Source organism: Culex pipiens, chromosome 1 (genome assembly GCF_016801865.2).
Source record: "Culex pipiens pallens isolate TS chromosome 1, TS_CPP_V2, whole genome shotgun sequence".
Lineage (NCBI taxonomy): Eukaryota > Metazoa > Arthropoda > Insecta > Diptera > Culicidae > Culex > Culex pipiens.
In genome coordinates, this window is record NC_068937.1 from 79,145,936 (window position 1) to 79,168,045 (window position 22,110).

Consider the following 22,110-nt stretch of genomic DNA (forward strand, 5'->3'; position numbering starts at 1 on the left):
CTATCTAGGTTAAAGTCATGTTAATAAAATAAATAACAACAACCTTTCAAATGTTGCTCCACAATAAAACATGTCAACATACAAACAAAAACATGCTGCGAAATGCTTCGCTTTCTCTGAAAAAAAAATCCACGCGAAATCGGTTCTGTTTCCAGCTCCGTCAACAAAGGTTCCCTCTGAAAGTCGGTTTGACCATTTCGGAAAGGTCTGGATCGCCAACTTGCCAAATCCGGCTGGATTAGCCGCACCGAACAGAAGCTTATTGATCCGTGTATCAATCAGGGTCGTCTGCTGGATCTGGGTTTAGGCTAGAAGTGAACAAAAACAAATGGATCCTTGTCGCAATCAAGATTTACTTTACAGCTGTAATCTACTTACTCTCAAATTTATCCTGTTTCTTCTTGATCGTTCAGAAGAATCACGGATGCCGTCTTGAAAGATATCCACAAACACAGATGTTTAACGCCGAGCAATCCTAAACCTACGTGGTCCACAAGTTTCACAGCACTCGTTTCGAATCCATACGAAACATCATCAAAAAAAAATGCACCGTAATTCATTCGCAAACAGCGAAATACGCAAACTACAGCAAAACACTTGAGCATCAGCTGACGTTTTCGCGACGCGCACAGATGTCCAACTGGATGTAGGGGAGTTTGGGGTAATATGGACAGTGGGGGTAATTTGGACACCCCTTTAAAAATCACATTTTCTTCGGATATAAAGTGAAAACGGCAATTAAAGTGATAAGGCTAGTACTAGTAATGGCCTAGGAGTATAGACAAACCAAAAAAGTTGGAATAGGTTAAGTAGTTTTGGTATAATATGTAAAAGTTTCCAAAGGCCGGTTGGCACTGCCTTAAGTTCTAATATTTGAGGATTGGGAAATAAGGTTTTGCAGGGATTATATGGCAAAAAAGTGAACAATTTTGGTTTAAGGGGGTTGCTTGGACGTTGCCTGAGATATGTACGTATAAATATTGCGCATTTTATCAATTTTGATCATCAATAATTGCAATTTTTGATAGAACATGCTATGGGGTTTTTTTTTTTTTTTAATTTATATTTATTCAGTTTTTCTTTTCCATGTACATTCATTCAGTTAAAATATTATTGATATATTGCGCATTTTATCAATTTTGATCATCAATAATTGCAATTTTTGATAGAACATGCTATGGGGTTTTTTTTTTTTTTAATTTATATTTATTCAGTTTTTCTTTTCCATGTACATTCATTCAGTTAAAATATTATTGTTAATATCACAATCGATGACTTTTCACCTCAATTTTAAATACTAGCAACTTTCATTTATTCATGAAATATTGTAGCTTTCGCTATTCAGTGATTTCAAATGTAGGAGGTCCTACATGTACAAAAGGGAAAAGGGATACCTTAAAACTAACTTATAAACTATATAATGAGCGGATCAATGCAGCTGAAGACTGCAATGATTTTTGTCGAAATGCATCAATTATCTTATTGGACATAACATCCAAAGTGTCAACTTCGGCTAATTGATGAAGTTCACTGGTGCTGAACTAGGGAGGAAGTTTCAGAATCATTTTCAGAATTTTGTTCTGAATCCTCTGAAGTTTTTTCTTCCTGGTTAAGCAACAGCTTGTCCAGATCGGCACAGCATAAAGCATGGTAGGTCTGAAAATTTGTTTATAAATTAACAGTTTATTCTTGAGGCAAAGTCTAGAATTCCTGTTTATAAGTGGATACAAACATTTAATATATTTGTTACATTTAACCTGTATACTTTTAATGTGGTCCTTGTAAGTAAGGTTTTTGTCAAAAGCAAGTCCAAGATATTTCACTTGATCCTCCCACTTTAAATTTACCTCATTCATCTTTATAATGTGATGACTTTTTGGTTTAAGAAAATCAGCCCTTGGTTTGTGAGGGAAAATAATAAGTTGAGTTTTTGCAGCATTTGGAGTAATTTTCCATTCTTTCAAATAAGAATTGAAAATATCCAAGCTTTTTTGTAATCTTCTTGTGATGACACGAAGGCTTCTACCTTTGGCGGAGATGCTTGTATCATCAGCAAAAAGTGATTTCTGACATCCTGGGGGCAAATCAGGTAAGTCAGAAGTAAAAATATTGTATAAAATTGGACCCAAAATGCTTCCTTGAGGGACGCCGGCACGTACAGGTAGTTGATCAGATTTGCTATTCTGATAACATACCTGCAGAGTACGATCCGTCAAATAATTTTGAATAATTTTCACGATGTAAATCGGAAAATTAAACCTTTTCAATTTCGCAATCAAACCTTTATGCCAAACACTGTCAAATGCTTTTTCTATGTCTAGAAGAGCAGCGCCAGTAGAATAGCCCTCAGATTTGTTGCTTCGAATTAAATTTGAAACTCTCAACAACTGATGAGTAGTTGAATGCCCAAGGCGAAATCCAAACTGCTCAACAGCGAAAATTGAATTTTCATTAATGTGCGTCATCATTCTATTAAGAATTATTCTTTCGAATAATTTACTAATAGATGAAAGCAAACTGATGGGCCGATAGCTTGAGGCTTCAGCAGGATTTTTATCCGGTTTTAAAATCGGAACTACTTTGGCATTTTTCCAACTACTGGGAAAATATGCCAAATCAAAACATTTGTTGCAAATTTTGACCAAGCTACTTAAAGTTGCTTCAGGTAATTTTTTAATTAAAATGTAAAAAATGCCATCCTCACCAGGGGCTTTCATATTTTTAAATTTTTTGATAATAGATTTTATTTCATTCAGAACCGTATTGAAAACTTCATCTGATGAAAATTCTTGTTCAGAAATATTCTGAAATTCTATTGAAATTTGATCTTCAATAGGACTCAAAACATTGAGGTTGAAATTATGAGCACTCTCAAACTGCTGAGCAAGTTTTTGAGCTTTCTCCCCATTAGTTAATAGAATATTATCACCATCTTTTAAAGAAGGGATTGGTTTTTGAGGTTTCTTAAGAACCTTTGAAAGTTTCCAAAAAGGTTTGGAATAAGGTTTAATTTGTTCGACATCTCTTGCGAACTTTTCATTTCGCAGGAGAGTGAATCTGTGGTCAATAACCTTTTGCAAATCTTTTTGAATTCGCTTCAGTGCAGGATCACGAGAACGTTGATACTGTCTTCGGCGAACATTTTTCAGACGAATCAGAAGCTGAAGATCGTCATCAATAATGGGAGAATCAAATTTGACTTGGACTTTAGGAATAGCAATATTCCTAGCATCCAAAATTGCATTAGTTAAAGATTCCAAGGCTGAATCAATATCAGCTTTGGTTTCTAAAACAAAATCATGATTTAAGTTATTCTCAATATGATGCTGACACCTGTCCCAATTAGCTTTGTGGTAATTAAACACAGAACTATTGGGTCTGGTAACTGCTTCATGAGAAAGTGAAAATGTTACTGGAAGGTGATCAGAATCAAAATCAGCATGAGTCACTAAAGGACCACAATACTGACTTTGATTTGTCAAAACCACATCAATTGTTGATGGATTTCTAACAGAAGAAAAGCAAGTTGGCCCATTCGGATATAAAACCGAATAAAGACCAGAAGTGCAATCTCTGAATAGAATTTTACCATTGGAATTTACTTTTGAATTATTCCAAGATTGGTGTTTGGCATTAAAATCACCGATGATCAAAAATCGAGATCTATGCCGAGTAAGTTTATTCAAATCCCCTTTGAAATAATTTTTATTTTCCCCAGTGCATTGGAAAGGCAAATATGCAGCTGCAATCATAATTTTCCCAAAAGAAGTTTCAAGTTCAATGCCCAAACTTTCAATAACTTTTAACTTAAAGTCACGTAACGTACTATAAGTCATACTACGGTGGATAACTATTGCAACTCCACCGCCATTTCGATTCATTCTGTTATTGGTTATAACTTTATAATCTGGATCACTTTTCAAATAAGTGCCAGTTTTTAAAAATGTTTCGGTTATAACAGCAACATGCACGTTATGAACTCGTAAAAAGTTGAAAAATTAATTTTCTTTCGCTTTTAAAGAGCGAGCATTAAAATTCATAATATTGATGGAATTACTTAGATCCATGATTAAACTTCAGGGTAAGAACAACATCATTCGCAAATTTTAATCCAATCTGGATAGCTTCCATCATGGATGTAGCATTACTCATTGTTTGAATCAAACCAAACAGTGAGTTTTGCAAAAAAGTCATTTTTTCAAACGTAACATCGCCGAGATCAGAAGATCCCAAAGCGTTGCCAGCAGAAAAATTTTCAAATGAAATTTGAGGTACCTGCCCAATTTGAAGATTGGTAGAGGATTTAAAATTCGTGGATGAACCCGAACCCGAAACGACGTTGGCATAAGAAATACCATTGCTGTTACTTAACTTTTCCATGGTAGGGGTATTGTTCGAGTGAGACAGCACGAACGTTTGATTTAAAGATGCAGGTACAACCTGACTTTGAGAAAATTTCGGTTTGGATTTCGGCTGATGCTTAGCACGAGAATCCAAAACCTTTTTTCTGATGGGGCAATCCCAGAAATTTGATTTGTGATTTCCACCACAATTTGCACATTTAAATTGGGTGACTTCTTTCACGGGACAATTGTCCTTGTAGTGAGAAGAATCCCCGCAAACCATGCATTTTGGAACCATGGCGCAATGATCAGTACCGTGTCCGAATGCCTGGCAACGCCGGCACTGGGTCAGATTCTGGCCATTACCGCCATGTTTCTTAAAATGCTCCCACTTTACCCGTACATGGAACAAAAACTGTACTTTGTCCAAAAGTTTCAAATTGTTGATTTCATTTCTGTTGAAATGAATCAGATAAAATTGTGAAGTCAAACCAAAGCGAGAAATATTCCCGTTTGATTTTTTCTTCATTGGTATTACTTGGGATGGGGCAAAGCCAAGCATCACCTTAAGTTCGTTTTTGATCTCATCCACCGACAAGTCGTTGGAGAGACCTTTCAGGAGCGCCTTGAATGGACGAGCATTTTTGGTCTCATACGTGTAGAAATTGTGTTTGTGGTTTTTCAAATAACCAACAAAAGTTTGGTGATCTTGTAAAGATTCCGTCAACAAGCGACATTCTCCTCTTCGACCAAGCTGGAACGAAACCTTCAAATTGCAAGTTTCCTTGCAATTCTTCAGTTGCGTTTGAAAGCTGGCCAAATCGGAGACGGAAGTCACTACAATTGGCGGAGCCTTTACTCGTTTCTCGACGGCAGAAGGCTCAGTACGAGGAGAAGGATCCTTGTCCACAGTTTCGGATAAAACACCGAAACCGTTTGCCAATGGAATTGGAGGATTGACCTCACTTTCAGAATCAGAATCAGACCTCGGATGAGGCTGTTTTCTTTTTCTGTTTCCGTTAGCCGATTTAGCGTTCAAACGCTTCACCGACGTAACGACCAAATCTTCAGAAGATTTGCGTTTACCTTTGTTTTGACGCATTTTGCAAGCAAAGTTCTCTTAAAAAGATGGCTTCGTTTGTAAAATACAACAAAATTTCAGGTGGGGTTAGTCTTGAAAAGACTGTTTAGAATTTTGGAAAGTAACTCAGGTAGTCTTTAAAAAGACTGTGAATTTTGTTTGAAATAACTCTGAGCTTAGGTAGTAAAAAAATACCGCAGCTCTAGTGTCCGTTCACCACGAAGGTTCGCAAGACACTGATGCTATGGGGGTAATTTGGACATGGCTTGTGGGGTAATTTGGACATACCTGAAAGTCTACCTGTCAGGCAAAAAAGTAACTTTCATGGTCGGTTGAGTTTTTAAAAGGATTTAATTAAATTTAGAGGGATTTAAAATGTCAAAACACTCAAAAAGGAATGAGACTTTCACAAAACCCCTATTTTTTATTTAGATATTTTTTTTCAATATTTGAATTGATGAAAATCTGACTACTGCACATTTGGTGTTCAACTAGACTCTAATGTTGATTGTTTTTAATTAATTTCTTTGACATTTTTTGATTTCTATGCTGGTTTACAATACTATTTAAATTTGAAGGACTACGGAATGTATAATTAAAAATGAATGGTTTCAGGTTAATTAGTTCCAAATAAAGATTGATTTAGATAAATCTCAACGATACCTTTAATCACTTAAAACTATACTTGTGCCTAATCCACAATCAGTGTTTAAATCATTACAGAATGAATGATTAAATTATGTATACTACACTGAACTATTTGTTATCTTCCTATTGAATTATAGTTCTATCACAAAATCATTATATAAACCTTTGATGAAATATTATGAGCAAAAAACACTTAAAAATATAAAGCAATACAAAACCAGGTTGAAGGTTAAAAAACATGCTCAAAAATCATATGTTAAACTTATTCTTCAACATGTGTCCAAATTACCCCACGAAAGGTGTTCATATTTCCCCACAAGGTATGTCCAAATTACCCCATAGGGGTGTTCATATTACCCCCAAACAAAAATGTGGGGGTAATTTGGACACCATTTAATTTTTGCGATAAAAATGAGGTTTCCATCAAAATTTATCGAAATAAATGACATTTTTCCATAAAATATGGTCTCTTTTATCCTCTGGTGTCATCCACATTCCTTTAAAATATCCATACAGCCCGTGACAGAGCTATTTCCTTAGGGTGTCCAAATTACCCCACACTCCCCTAAACATACACTGTTAGGTGCGTTTAGGCAATGTTGCGCGAAATTTACCTGCTAAAGGTTTTTATTATTTAATTTTTTTTATATGTTTTTAATTAAAATAGTTATTTGCATGATTAATATTTGCAGTGTTAAGAGAATACACTCAAAATCAGAAGTATCCCGCTAAAAGGGTTCTATCTACCCTTTATCTGTCATCCCAAGGAAAAAAAACCCTTTTGGAGGGTTACTTCTACCCTTTTTGTCAAGTTTACCCGTCGTCACCCTTTTGAAAAGGGTTACTACCAGTAAACTGGAAAAAAAGGATGAAAGTAACCCTCAAAAAGGGTATGTTTTACTTGGGATGACAGATAAAGGGTAGTTAGAATCCTTTTTGAAGGGTACTTCTGATTTTGAGTGTAGGATACCCGCCGCGGCAAAATTTCTAAGAGATGGCACTGTACGAGTAGTGGTAAGAAATTTAAATTTATACAAGGAAAATCAGTTTTTTTTTCAAAAATCTCCGACACCATGCAAGGGAGTGGGGTAAAAATTCTCCTGGTAGTAGATAAAAAAATAACCTACGTCAAAATAATTAATTTTTCCTGATTTCCCCCATACATTTTAAATGCAGTTTACCACTCGCGTGCCCTGTCAAATCAATCCGAATTCTGAAAAGGAATCTAATTAGAATCGTATACTAATTCCGTTTCAAACGCAACAACCGGTTCGAAGACGGAACCGGTTGTTGTATACGATTCTAATTAGATTCCGTTTCAGAATTCGGATTGATTTGACTGGGTGACAGCTGCCGCCATGCTCATTTCTCTCTTGTTTCTCTCTCGCTCTCTCCAACTTTTTGACAACTTCTGTCAAAGCAAACTGTCAAACGTCGTCGGTCAAACCGTGTGAGCTGTTCAGCAGAAGAAAAATTCTATTTTTTTTTGTGATTTTTCGGTGGAAAAATGGTTCTCCCGACGTTTGCGAATACTCCAGCTGCTCGCTGCTGGCCGGTGGCCCCATGGCTACCAATCCTTCCAGCGGGACATTTCGCTGGGCCGCCACAACTTGGAAAACAGTCTGTCGCTGGCGGTTCCACCGTTCCATAAGGTATGTTTTTGTAGCGGAGCGGGGAGGAGATTATATTCGTGCTGGCTAACATCCGAGTCATTGTTCGGGTATTTTCTCTTCTATTCGGCAGCCTGAGGAGAATCTGGTCAAACTTCAGGCCGATGGCGAATCCAGCAGCATCAAAATGGACTTTGATCACGGAACGACGACGCTTAGTTTCCGGTTCCAGGGTGAAGTTATTGTGGCGGTCGATTCCCGTGCCACCGGCGGTCAGTTTATCGGTTCGCAGACGATAAAGAAGATTGTCGAGATTAACGAATACCTGCTGGGAACGTTGGCGGATGGTGCGGCCGATTGTGTGTACTGAGATTGGGTGCTGGCCAAGGAGTGCCGAATCTAAAAGTTGCGCAACAAGGAACGCATTTCGGTGGCCGCTACCAGCAAGATCATGTCCAACGTTGTGTACTACTACAAGGGCATGTGTATCAGCATGGGAATGATGTTGGCCGGGTACGACAAGCGCAGTCCTCAGCTGTATTACATCGATTCCGAGGGAACACGCACCCCCGGCAAGGTCTTCTAGGTGATCAGTGGTTCGATTTACGCGTACGGTGTGCTCGGTTCCGGCGATCGGCCGGACTTGTCGGATGAGGACGTGCATGATCTGGGACGGCACGCCATCTACCAGGTGGTGCACAAGTACGGGGCGGAAGCGCTGCGGCTGTACCTCATCAATTCACCGGATGTGCGCGCGGAGAATTTGCGGTGAGTTTGATATCTTGAGCTTTTCTCTAGAAGTCGTTGCTAATAATGATGTCCCTTTCAGCTTCAAGGAAGACGGCGTCAAGGACATCATGAAGGACGTGTTCCTGCCGCGTTTCGCTTCCTGTTGCAGAACATTGATCGGTTCGAGAAGGAGGACAAGATTGTATATCGATATGACGCGGGTCGTCACGCAAGCAAGCGCCCGCTGATGACGGAAGCTGCGATTAAGAGATCGAGGACAACAACACGCTGGAGTTCCTGATCCATTTGCACGCCAACAAGAACCACGTCAAGGCTGGTCAAGAATCACAGCCTGGTGTGACCGGACCCCAAGAAGAAGGCGTCTGCCTGAGGTGTGGTTGGGACAGACATGGCACGGACAAATGGCATTCAAAAAAGTTAATTGGTTTGAAACAAATGGTAATATTGAGTGATGCATTGGAATAGGGAAAGAAAAACAAGTGTAGGCCTAGGTACAGATCGTCGAGGAGAACTATTTGCATTTATTTTTGAATAAAATAAAAAAAAATCAACGAGGGGGGGGGGGGTCAGGGGGCAGAGCGACGTCCTTGGCATGCGGTGAAATCAGCATGTTCTTCCGGGGAACAACGTCCACGTTGTCCTGGGCGATCATCTTTTCCTCCCACTTTAGCATGTCTTCGCGGTACTTGGCCACAGCGGCGGCCGCTCGTCGATGGGAGGTTTCTTCTGGGTCTCGCTCAGCTTGCACCACTGCTCCGAGAGGGATTTATTCTGGGATCGATACTCGTCCCGGGGAGATTTTTTGACTTCTGATCCTGGCAGTTCAGCAGGAACCCGTTCAACGGTCACTTAGGGTTGCCCAGATCTTAGACGTGAATAGCTCTAGGCGATCGAAACGTTTCTCTCGTTTGCGATTGCTGCCTGTCGGTAGGAAATTACCGCTCCGATGTACAGATTGTCTAGGGAATTGGGTACTAAAGCCCTATGTCAATTTTTATGTACAACGAAAAAAAACACGATTAAAAACCATTTCTGATCACTTTTTTTCATTTTGATGCAATTTTTTTTTTTTTGACAAGACAACATTTTTTTGACGGGGTCAACTATGGTCCCCTTGGAACAAGCTGTCAAGTAGGAGCTTTTCTGTCAAGAAGGACCGCGAGGTTAATTTTTCAAAATTGATTTAAAAATCCATTTTTTTTTGTGGTCGTACAAAGGGTCATTGTGCTCAGAAAAATAAGCTTTATCGCTGTAATCAATAATATCAGCAATCTAAGCTTCATTTTAGGACCCAATTGGCCAATGTTTCTGGACACCAAACGCGCTGGACACCAAACGCCCTTTACGCCCAGCAAAACTGGCAGTGTTGCAAGCGCAAAACATACGTTGCCAGTGCCTATTTATTTTGCATTGGCCAGTCTGTTTCCCTATACAGTCTGTACTCCGATGTGGTGCTGGGGGACATTTTTGATGCATTTTTGACAAGTGCACCTACCCAGTTAACTCAATCCGAATTCTGAAACGGAATCTTATTAGAATCGTATACAAATTCCGTTTCAAACGCAACAACCGGTTCCGTGTTCGAACCGGTTGTTGCGTTTGAAACGGAATTTGTATACGATTCTAATTAGATTCCGTTTCAGAATTCGGAATGATTTGACTGGGTATGTGGAAAACAATATCTAGATCTGGATGAGGGAGTTTTTCTTTACCGTTTGCAAGCTGAACCTGCTGCGAACGTGCAACGGTTTGCTGAGGCGAGGCTTTCGATGCTCTGTGAGTTGATCTTGCTTTTTTTGCCAAGTTCTTTACGTTCAGCGAGAGGACCGAGTTGAACATAATTTTTGGAGGATGAATGAAGGATGCAAGCAGTTCAAAAGTCCGGACGCGGCAGTTGCTGCGACTTTTGGTACCGCAGCTGCGGTAACCTCTGAAACGGCAGCAGAGGTCCAGCCGGCTTCTGGCAGCGGCCACAATTCGCGTCGTCCGCTGGGAGATCTCATCCGCGAGTCGTCCAAGCAGGGCATGGGCAATGTAAGATCCGTTCCGGCCTCTAAATTTCCGCTTCCCGTCGGTCAAAAACCCAAGCCACATCCGCACGCCGCGAGCTTCTCATCTTTTCTCCCCGACCTCCCCGCGTTCTCGTTCTCTCTTTTACCTCCCCTTCTTCGCCGCTACACTCACAATGCAGTTTACCCAAACCGAGTATAAATTCTACCCAGTATTTTCGGAGGGGTACGACCCTACATCTCACCTATCTTATAAAAAAACACTAAAAACCATTCCAAATCAAACCAATACATCTATCTTGATCCAAACGTTTTTTATTCAATATAGCACTGGTTTCAAACTCAGTGGGGAATATAATCTAGAAACTTTTTTGGTTCTAACCGTTTACGTTTAGCTGGTACCCTACTTTCATCCCGTTCATCCTCCTTTCTTCCTCTTTGTTCCTCTTGCACACCTCGGTCTTCACTATCTGGCACTTCCGGTTCATTGTTCGTTGTCTCATCATATTCCGGTTCCCGTTGTTCACCATCATCGACATCTTCTTCCCTCAAACTCAATGTATCATCTTCCTCCGGTTCCGTGCCTTGATCCTGTTCAATCCTCTTCAAATGGACCACGTTGCGCTTTATCTTCTGACCCGACTTGAGTGATTGTACAACCACTTCCGATCCCAACTTACTCACCACCACGAACTGTTCTGGTGAATAATTTGTACTTAACTTGTTGTCCTTCTGCATTCGTTTCACGTACACTTTGTCACCTGCGCTGAGATCACTGTGTTGAGCACGTCGCTTCCGGTTTGTGTACTCCTTCCCCTTTTCCTTGACTATTCTGTCCCGATCCCTGGCCGCACTGTTGGTCTCCGCGAAGCATGGCAGCACTGGCAGCTTACTTTTGATACGTCTTCCATACATGAGCTCAGAAGGCGATTTTCCTGTGGTTGGGTGATCCGTCATGTGGTACGCTAACAGATACTTCCGCAATTCAACCCGCCAATCCTTTCCAAGCTCCTGTGCGACCTGCATTCTCTTCAAGAAACTTCTGTTCTGCCTTTCTACCTCCCCATTTGCCTGCGGCCAGTAGGGCGTGGTATTGATCAACTCTATTCCATGTTCTTCGCAAAACTGCTTGAATTCTCTACAGTCTGCACTAAGCTGCGGACCATTATCAGCACGAATCGACTGTGGGATTCCAAATCGACTAAACATTGTTATCAGCTCTCGAATCGTATCGTGTGCCGTAATCTGCTGCATTTCCGAGACCTCCACGTATCTGCTGTAGTAGTCGACAGCTACCAGAAGCCATTGACCCTCCGGCAGAGGGCCTAGAAAATCTATCGCAATGTCCTCCCATGGACCTGAGGGCATCTGTTTCCGTCTCATTGGCTCTGGAGGATCGGGTGCTGCCACCAAAGTGCATCCACGGCATCTCTTCACAAACGTCTCTATCTGGCTGTCCATTCTTGGCCACCAGACAACTGCACGCAAGGATGTTTTCATCATCCGCATGCCCAAATGGCCTTCATGAGCAATTTGCAAAGTCCTTTCCCGTAGCCCTTCTGGAATTACTATACGATCCAACCGCATCAGCACCTCACCAACTTCACATAGCTCGTTGGAAAAGCACCGAGGGGAATGTCACTCCGCGATAACACAGTAAAACGCACAAAAACTGGCTCGAAAAGCATCAACGCTACTCATCGTGCCGAGTTTTCACATAACGCCACCTTAAAGAAAGTTATCGCAAGTTAACGCGCGTTAAAGCGAGTTAAAGCGACCAGTTTCAGCTCGACTTTTGAACCAGGGAAATTTATCTTGCAACCTTGCCGTCGAGCAGTTTTTGGTCATGTTTGGCAACTCGGTATTTGTTTTTGTTTTTTCAAGCAGTTTTGACAGATAGAAAAATTCAAAGCAAAACTTTGCTTTTTTTTGTCAACGGCTAGAAAAATTGCTCCGCAGGAGAAAAGTTTCCGGGTAATTTTTTTGTTTAGCAGCGATTTTTGTTGTTGTTCGTGATTGTGATCTTTCCCCAGCGAATCACCGAAACGTTTGCCGAGGAGGAGAAGGGTGAAATAGCCCGGCTATCCTCGTTTGCGGGGGCAATCGCGAACGGCGACTTGGTCAAGAGCACACTCGGCCCGAGGGAATGGACATTATTCTGGTAGCGCACGGCCGCAGCGCCGGATAGGTTGAGGTCACCATCGACGGGGCGACGATTCTGAAGGCGGTCGGCGTAAACAAACCGGCGGCGAAGATCCTCGAGGACATGAGTCGCTTCTTTGACAACGATGTTGGTGATAGAACGACTTCCGCGACGGTGCTGGCGTCGAAGTTGCTGCGCGAGCCGGAAAAGCTTATCGAGCAAAAGTTGCACCCGCAGACGATTATCGCCGGGTGGAGAGCGTCCACGCAGGCGGCACGTTCGGTGCTGGTTGCCGTAGCTCAGGACAATTCGAAGGATGCGGAAAAGTTCATGGAAGAATTTGATGAACATTGCCTGGACGACGCTCAGCTCGAAGATTCGGTCCCAGCAAAAGGAGTACTTTGCCAAGCTGGTCGTCGATGCCGTGATGCGGTTGAAGTGATCCGGGGAATTGACCGCGATTCAGCGCATAAAGAAGACCGGTGGTTGCTTTGAGAAGTCGTTTCTGGACGAGGGTTTCCTGTTGGACAAGGAGCCCGGTGTGCACCAGTCGAAACGCATCGAGAACGCGAAGATCTTGATCGCCAACACGCCAATGGACACGGACAAGTGCAAGGTTATTGCATAGAGCATGAAGATGGATTCGATAGCTAAGATTGCCGAGCTGAAGGTCACCGAGTAGGACAAAATTAAGGACAAGGTGACAACCCGGACCAACCCGGTTCGTCTCGGTCGTTGCAATCTGATCGAGCAGGTCATGATCGGCGAGGACACGCTGCTGCGCTTCGAGAGTTCCCTTAGGAGGATCTGTACCGTCGTAATCCGTGGGGCAACCCAGCAGAGCACCGACGAAGCGGATCGTTCGCTGCACGACGCCCTTTGCATGCTGGCCGCTACCGTCAAAGAGGTCCGTATCGTGTACGGCGGAGATTGCCCCAAAACGCTGATGGCCTGTGCCGTGTTCAAACTGGCCGCGGAAACGTCCGGTAAGGAATCGATGGCCATTGGAAGCGTTCGGTAGCGCTCTGCTCCAGCTGCGGATGACGATCGCCGACAACGAAGGGTATGATTCCGTTTGTAACACTTAGCTAAACGAAGAGTACCTGATGCGGCTAACGATCAGTGACGACGATGAGCGCAGCATAATTGGAGGACGCAGACGGACCCCGAAAGCATTGAAACACTGGATGAGGAAGAAGTGAACGTGGAAATGGAAAGCCTTCCGGAAGGCGATCGGCACAAGCTGGAGGCGCAATACATTTATTTTTATTGAATACATAACTTTCATCGCTAAATAAATATATGAAAATATATAGAATATATTTAAAAATTCAAATATGATTAAATGATTTCACAATTTTCTCTCGCACATTCCATCCGGAAGCTGCTAACTCGCTGAAGCCGGATCATCAAGTGTTCAGCCAGGTTTGAGATGGCGTTAGATGCTGTTGTTTTGGAAGAGTATCGTTCGACCTTGTAGGAGGGTTGATTGTGTTTTGCAGGATCGTCCTGGTCCACTTTTCGCTTCTTGAACTTGTTGACCCGCAGCATGGAATTGTCTCACTTGAAGGCAGGTTTCGCACTATGATTGACGCGTGACTTGGGCAACCGGTGCCTATCGATGAATGCATCCGCGTATGGTCCATCATCACGTTGTACGTGGAACACATCAAATCCCTCGCTGTCCGGATCAAAGTGAAGCGTCCCTTCTGGATGTTGCCTGACCCGCGTTTCACACGACACGTACGACGAAACCTTCCTCAGTGTGCTCTCCACCTTCTTCACGCTCCTCCACGAACGAAACTTTCTTCTTGACCTTCCCTGACGCCTTCGCTTCTACCTTCCTCCATAAACTCTTCAAGTGCTCCTGCGCCTTCCAGTGCTTATTGATGGAACCCGGGGTGGTCCATCACGACGTTGCACCGGGTGCAAACCAACTTCCCCGAAACCGCATCCAGGTGGTTGCGTGTCTCCTTCGGCTATTGGCGCTCTAGGTCCTTGCAGGTCGTATTAACGGCGGCTTTGACGAATGTGTTCAGGTACTTAACCTTTAGATGGAAGGTGATGAAAAAGCAGGTTCTACCTCCTCTTCGTGATCGTCGCAGTTCTCCGGCGAAGGGAACCGGTCTAAAATTCCGATGGCAGACAATCGGTTCCAGCAAAACAAACTGCTCGACTGATTTGACAACGAGAACTGTCATATGCGTTTGACAGTTCTCGCTGTCAAAAAAATCGAGCAGTCTGATGCGTGAAAGCAACAAAAGGTAAGCCAAAAAGCAAGTTATCGCGGTTAACGCGAGTTAAAGCAACATAAAGCGGAAAAGCAAAAGATAGTGCTGCGAAGGTTAGAGAAGGGAGCTTTATCGCTCGGTGAACGCAGGAGTGACGTCCCCCTCGAAAAGCACCGGTATTCCACTGGCAAACGATCCAGCTGATCATCCTCAAGCGCTCGCATGACTTCCTGCACTACAACATCCTGCTTGGAAGCTTCAACGAGGTCTTCCCATTTGATTGCGACAGCGTCCGCCGAGTAGTTAGCAATTTCTTGAACAGCAATCTCCTCGTATTGATCAAAGGGAACCGGCTTGAGCGTTCCAAGACGACTAAGAACATCCGCTAAGTTCTTCTCACCAGGGATGTGTGTTATGAGATACTCAAATCCTTGTAGTCTCAACACCCACCTTTCAATGCGCGCACATGGCCGTGAGCGGGGCGTGAAAAGATATATTAACGCCTTGCAGTCCGTTAGCAACTCAAATTCTCTTCCGTACAAATAATGATAGAATTTCTCAACACTCCACACCAACGAGAGAGCCTCTTTCTCCGTGTGGCAATAGCGACGCTCGGTTTCCGTCAGCGCTTTGGAGGCATAACAAATGATCCGGTTCTCTCCTTTACCATCCACCTGTATGAGTATCGCTCCCAGGCCTGTAGGACTCGCATCCGCCATTACCAGCGTTCTATCTCCCACCTTGAAAAACCCTAACGAGGTTGGATTTCCCAACATTTGCTTGATTTTCTCAAACGCCACATCATGAGCTTCGGTCCACTCGAAAATAACTCCTTTCTTAGTTAAATTCCTTAACACATGATCAACTGTGGCCAATTCTGGCAAGAATCGACTGAGGTAACTCGCCAATCCTAAGAAGCTTCTCAACTCATTCGCGTTCTCCGGCTTCCGGAACGATCGCAGAGCTTCAATCTTTCCTTCTGCAGGTTCTATACCGTTTTCTGTGATCGTGTGACCCAGAAACTCCAGCCGAGTAACGCCAAAGACGCACTTCTTTAGGTTCAATTGAACATTTCTGTGCTTCAGCCTCGCCAGAACCTGGTAAACGAAACCAAACAAAAACAACATTGCGCCAAATTAATTGTCTTTATTCGAATTTTAATCAATGACATAATTCAAATCCAAAATGAATAGCTAATGAAACAGCCTTAGTTCAAAAGATATTTTTTTTATATATATAAATCCTAACACACCACAACATATCATACCTTGTTGAGTCGCTCATCATGTTCAATTTTGGTCCGGCCCTCCACGTAGATGTCGTCAATATACCACCAAGCGCCCTCGCAGCCAACCAGGATCTCGTCCATCGTCTTCTGGAATGCTTCCGACGCATTCACTAGCCCGAACGGCATCCTCTTAAAGCGGTAGATTCCTCGAGTGGTGATGAATGTTGTTACGTCGCGAGACTCCTCATCTAATTCTAACTGCAGGAATGAGTCAGCCACGTCCAGTTTGCTTCTTATCATGTTTGACCCCACCCTGGCCAGGAAATCTTCGATCATTGGCATCGGGTGTCTTTCACGCAGAACTGCTTCGTTGACCCTACGAAGGTCTAGGCAAATCCTCGGTTCTCCGTTTGCCTTGCCGACGACTACGAGAGGAGACACCCAGGTTGCCGGACCCGTCTTGTCCTCGATGATATCCTTGGCTTTCAGCTCATCCAACTTACGGAAAACAGCTTCTTCGAGCGCTACTGGTACTCGACGAACAGGCTGGAACACCGGCTTGGCTTGGGAATCCATGTGAATGTGTACTTGAACTCCGGAGATCTTAGCAAACGGACTTCGCCCAGCTTCAACGTGATCGATGTCAACTCCCACTTTGAGTACACCCAGTTGTTTAGCCGTTTTATCGCCCAGCAGACAGCGCTGCCCACCTTCCACCACAAAGAACAGAGCATCCGTCGACCTCTTGCCAACCGAAATACTTGCTTCAAACGTCCCAAGAATCTTCATTGGGTTGTCATTTGCGTAACCCTTGAGAATCCGGTCGCTCCCTTTCGTAGATCGTGACACTTGTACTCCTTCACGCTTTAGATTCGTCCACACCGTATCCGAAATCAGATTCGCCTCTGCCCCTGAATCAACTAGCAGTTCTACCTCCTTTCCACCGACGAGGCATCGAACAAGGGGCTGGAAACTCTTAGAACTTTACCTAAGTATATTAATAAGTATACTTAAATAATGTTAGTATACTTACGCTCTTCCACCCTAACATGAATCATCTTGATAAAACGTCGGTGTGACGTCTAGAAATGTCACAACTTTTTATTTGTTTATTTTGGTTTCTGCCAAACCCGCCAAACCTAACCAACAAATCGACGGAACCGGCAAGTTGAGAAATAGTTCCCCAAGGGTTTGAGAATCGTTCTGGAATAAATTAATCGAAAATCCCCTCTTATTCTTTAGGGCAGCCTTGAGGGCAGCGCCAAACTTACATCCGGTTCCAAAGATCTCCCGGAGTGGTGACTTTCGTTGGCTTGGAGGGGGCTTCTGGCGATTACATTTTGATATTTTCAATGATATTATCGCAGATTATGCGCGGACACGGGGACTGTGCGGACCCGTTGCGGAAATGATTTTGGTGGAGAAGACTTCGCCAGTTGCACGGGATTATGCAGGAAGCGATTGATCACTCAAAGGACCGGCAGGCCAGTTCGGTGCTGCCGAGAGGAGAGCTTAGAGTACCTACATTATGAGGAGGAATCCGTCGTAGGTTACTGAAGTGGGGGACCTTACTTTTGGGATATAGTATTTGTAAAGAAGATGAAGGATCTTTACGCGACCGTTATTTGGAGCTGGAACAAGCTGAGCTGGAAGGTTTGGGATCAAGTTTTTGATCGAATTCGGAAGAGTCCGATGAAGTTTCTGCCAAATAGAAGAAACGGCTGAAACGGCGGGTTGTGCCAAATTTCTTCAAGGGTTTGGGAAACATTCTATAATCAATTCTCAATTAACTGGGCTCTTGACACAGAACCCGCGAGGCAAAAAGCTGCGGCGATTTAGTACCTATAGGTAAAATTGTCCCAGACCGAGGAATTGCCCTTTTCGGTATTTAAAAAAGTGGATATGCCTAGGGATATGCTGTCTGGCTACAGCTGGGTGATCGAATCAGCAGACGAAAACCAGACAGACCGGCAAGTTGAATGGGAATCACCAACTAGCAGCATGTGATGGCTATAATGTGCAAAAAATCACGTCTGGTTGCTATCATGTGAACCCTGTCGTTTTTGTTCATTTTTCAGCTTTAAAACTGTGATTAAACCTAAAAACTGTCACCTATTGACAATTTTAATGCTCAGCCTCGTGCTCAACGTAAACATAATCACAGGCAAGCAAACGAACGAAACGAACTGTCAAAGCCAAGAAGCGTAAAGTTAAGGTGGTCTCGTGATTCGAATTTCGTTAGTATACTAACAAGTATATTAAAATAACGTAAGTATACTTAAATTAACTAATTATACTTGGAGTTTCCTGCCCCTTGGCATCGAATCAGATTTGCCTCGCATCCTGAATAGAAGGCATAGTATGTTTTGCGTTCCTCCCCTTCTTGATTGCAATCGTTCGCGCAGATCTCATCCTTAACATCCGGTTTTACAGTCTCTTGCACGGCGCGAATTTTCATTGCTGGCCCAGATCGATCTCGTTCCCCCGCGTATGGCTTTCTTTGCCGGCACTGCTCTTTGAAATGGCCAACTTTCTTGCAAATCGGGCAGGTCGCCTTGACCGCAGGACACTCAGGATCGAACGAGAAATGACCCAGACGTCCGCATTTAAAGCACCGCACTGCTCTTGCGTTCTGGGCTTCGGCTTGGAAACGAGATCGAGATGAAGCATTTCCCGCTGAGAGATCTCTTGTATGGATTTGGGACCTGTTTTGGGTATCCTGGTTGGTTCTGTTGTAGGCCATCTTACTAGGACCATCATGTCTGATCTGGTTAGCAGACACCATCGCTTCTCGAGAAGATCCAAAATCCTTGACATGACGGTCAACTTCTTCCAGTGACGTCCCAATTTCCTCAATCTCGTCCAGCGTTCGGTCCTTCTGCAATATCCTTCGCCGCAATTCGTCCGACTGGCAACCTTCTGCAATCGCGTCGATCAGCATGATATCTGTTAATATCTTGCGGAACTTGGCGGTGTATTTGTCTACCCCGCACTCGAGCGCTTGCTGCCTGAGGCGCACTACGAACTCAGCAAATCTTTCATTAGGTTTCTGCTTCATGTGCCGCAGTTTATGCCTCTCCAGCACATCCTGGTGACCCGGACGAAAGAACTTGTCAAATGCTGCAATCGCCACGTCGTAGTATTGTTTTTCGGGAGTGACGAAGGCATACTTTTCGCTATCCGGCAAGGACTTGAACAGCATTTGTAGCTGAGGACCACCCAAATGCAGCAGCTTGGAGCGCATCTTCTTCTGGTCTATTATGTCTTCCGACTCAAAGTAGCATTCCAGAGAGCCTTTCCAGGCTTCCCATTCCTTGTGAAGTTTGCTCTTTTCGATGTCATCACAGCGGAACTGTGGTAGCGGGCGCGCATCACTCATCTATAAATGAACAATTTCCGTTACAAATTAATTGTTTGTTTATAATCTTTCGTTCACAAAATGTAAATGCGTTAACTTAAAATGATTATATCTTTACAATCATTTGTAGTTTAGTCAAGATTAACTTGCAGTTGCAAACCGAAATAGGCAAGTAGGTACCTCAAAAAAACCTCAACTTGTATGACCGGTTCCCGAACCGAAATCATAGCCCTACACTAGAAATCAATTAGCTCACAAACTAACCAATCCTTCGGTTCCCAAACCGACAATCTCACCAGTTCCCCCAAACCGGCAATCCCATCGGTTCCCAAACCGACAATCCCACCGGTTCCCAAACCGGCAATCCCATCGGTTCCCAAACCGACAATCCCACCGGTTCCCAAACCGGCAATCCCATCGGTTCCCAAATCGACAATCCCACCGGTTCCCAAACCGGCAATCCCATCGGTTCCCGAACCGACAATCCCACCGGTTCCCAAACCGGCAATCCCATCGGTTCCCAAACCGACAATCCCACCGGTTCCCAAACCGGCAATTCAACCAGCTAACTGGCTTCTATCAAGGCTCTCTGCCTGCCACCTATTTTCCCCATCCGGTTTGCAACTGTTAAAATTATTTTCCTTTTTTTTATGTTTCTTCAGCATATCCAAAAAACAAACAAAAAAAATAACCCTATCCAGATTTATTCAGTTCAATACCACCCCTTGAATACGACCCTGCTTTTTTTCAAATTGCAAATGGCCGCCACGCATTGTTTTCGTGGAAGCAATCTGAGATCCCAAAACAGCATCGAACCATCAACTCAAAACACACTATTTTTCCACCTAATTCACTTTTTTTCACTTATTCACTGCACAAACCCACCTTTTTATCCTTCGTCGCCAATGTAAGATCCGTTCCGGCCTCTAAATTTCCGCTTCCCGTCGGTCAAAAACCCAAGCCACATCCGCACGCCGCGAGCTTCTCATCTTTTCTCCCCGACATCCCCGCGTTCTCGTTCTCTCTTTTACCTCCCTTTCTTCGCCGCTACACTCACAATGCAGTTTACCCAAACCGAGTATGAATTCTACCCAGTATTTTCGGAGGGGTACGACCCTACAGGCAACTCGAAACTGACGCGGCTGTAGAACACCTGCCCGGTCCGGATAATTTGCAGGCATGCAGGAGTGACCGCCGCTACGATATCAACGGAACCATCCGGCCAAGGGTCACCTTACAATTGACGTCGGAATGCTCCGATTGCATTTAGTCGCCAGTTGCAGAACATGAATGATTTCTCCCTGGCGTAAAGCAGTGATGCCAACTCAACTCAATCAGCTGATTGTATTAATGAAAGTGTGCACCTATTTGATATTGTGAATTACAACAGTATTAAAACACATATTATTATGCATATTAATAAATAATGTTTATTTTACATGCGGAAAAAAAACAAAGTTCAATCGACAGATTCCATTGTAAAGTTCTATGAAAACCATTGTAAATTAATTTAAAAATAGTGTTTTGTAATAACAAATAAATTCATTGCATTTCAAACGAAATATATACATTGTTAGTGTGCTCAATTCCTCTGGCCAAGATAGTTATAAAAATATATTTTTCTTAAAAAAATACTTAGTAAAATTTTGTCAATAGCACCATTTCACAAAGTATCATTAATAATAATCATTAACCATATGTGTTTTAAACACAAAATTCGCATTAAAATTAACAAGAAAACATGATAAAAAACCTTATATCAATTTTTACTTATTTTTTTATAATTGCATTATCAAATAGTCAATAGATGGTCAAATATCATCAAAAATTTCGACCAAAATCAATAACTATTAGAAAAAATTACATCACCATTTCACAAAAAATCACCATTTGATAAAATGTTTTTGGAAGAACAATTCCACAAGTGGTGAATTTTTACTAAATAGTCATTAAAAAATTCTATATGATCAGCAAATCATCTTCGTTCATCCGGGATAACCCGCATAGAAAAAAACCGTTTGAAAATCATTTGTTAAAAATTCAATCAACATTTTACCAAATAGTGTAGCCACTATTTGGTAAATCGTTTTTTTAATTCCTCACCGTCTCTCAAATAGTGAACTATTCCCCATATATGTTGTTAGCAATATTCACTATTTGAGCTTCATCAAATGCTTTTTGAAAGTTCATTTTTGCGTATATATTTTAGGGATTTCACCATTTCTCAAATGGAATTTTAATGGTTTTAAATAGTTATTTTAGCAGTTTTTCATGGTAAATTACGATTTCTGAAAAAGTTGATACAATTTGAAATGCATTCAAGTCAAATAATTCTTATTGGGATTTCAAGGGAATTTCGAATTTTAGTATTGCATGACCAAATAACTTCATTTTCATAAAAGCTTTTTTATTATTTTGCAATATATACATTTTTAATTTTCTATGGCAAATCTCTGGCTACGTTAGATCATTTCTAGTAGAATCTGAAAAGAAAAACAAAAACACTAAGTATCTATCCTTGAAACAAGGAATTTAGGTTAACTTGTTTATGCTTTCAGCTGCCCTGACTGAAAAGTTCGTCGGACGTCCGTCGTTTGTCGTCCGTGCAAACGTACGACGTCGCACGACAATGTCGTGCGACTTTCGCGCGAATGTCATACGTTTTTGCACCAAAATGTCGTATTTGTCGTGCGATCGATGATCGAAATT

General features: G+C 42.6%; 2 protein-coding genes and 2 pseudogenes across 2 annotated transcripts; 2 read left to right on the forward strand and 2 right to left on the reverse strand.

Moving 5' to 3' along the window:
- The first annotated feature begins 7,422 nt into the window (after nt 1–7,422).
- On the forward strand, nt 7,423–8,883 carry LOC120430703 (proteasome subunit beta type-5-like; annotated as a pseudogene).
- Nucleotides 8,884–9,098: 215 nt separating this feature from the next.
- On the reverse strand, nt 9,099–11,824 carry LOC128092339 (uncharacterized protein K02A2.6-like). The gene is made up of 2 exons (XM_052705980.1): nt 10,849–11,824; nt 9,099–9,247 (listed from the first exon to the last, which is right to left on the reverse strand). Exons 1-2 carry the CDS (start codon nt 11,822–11,824, stop codon nt 9,099–9,101), a joined length of 1,125 nt encoding a protein of 374 aa, XP_052561940.1.
- A 252-nt stretch (nt 11,825–12,076) lies between these two features.
- LOC120430702 (T-complex protein 1 subunit beta-like) lies at nt 12,077–13,882 on the forward strand (annotated as a pseudogene).
- Nucleotides 13,883–18,089: 4,207 nt separating this feature from the next.
- Nucleotides 18,090–20,407, reverse strand: LOC120430707 (uncharacterized). Its single transcript, XM_039595816.2, has 2 exons — nt 20,287–20,407; nt 18,090–19,422 (listed from the first exon to the last, which is right to left on the reverse strand). Exon 2 carries the CDS (start codon nt 19,420–19,422, stop codon nt 18,331–18,333), a length of 1,092 nt encoding a protein of 363 aa, XP_039451750.1. The 5' UTR covers nt 20,287–20,407; the 3' UTR covers nt 18,090–18,330.
- Between the last annotated feature and the right edge of the window lie 1,703 nt (nt 20,408–22,110).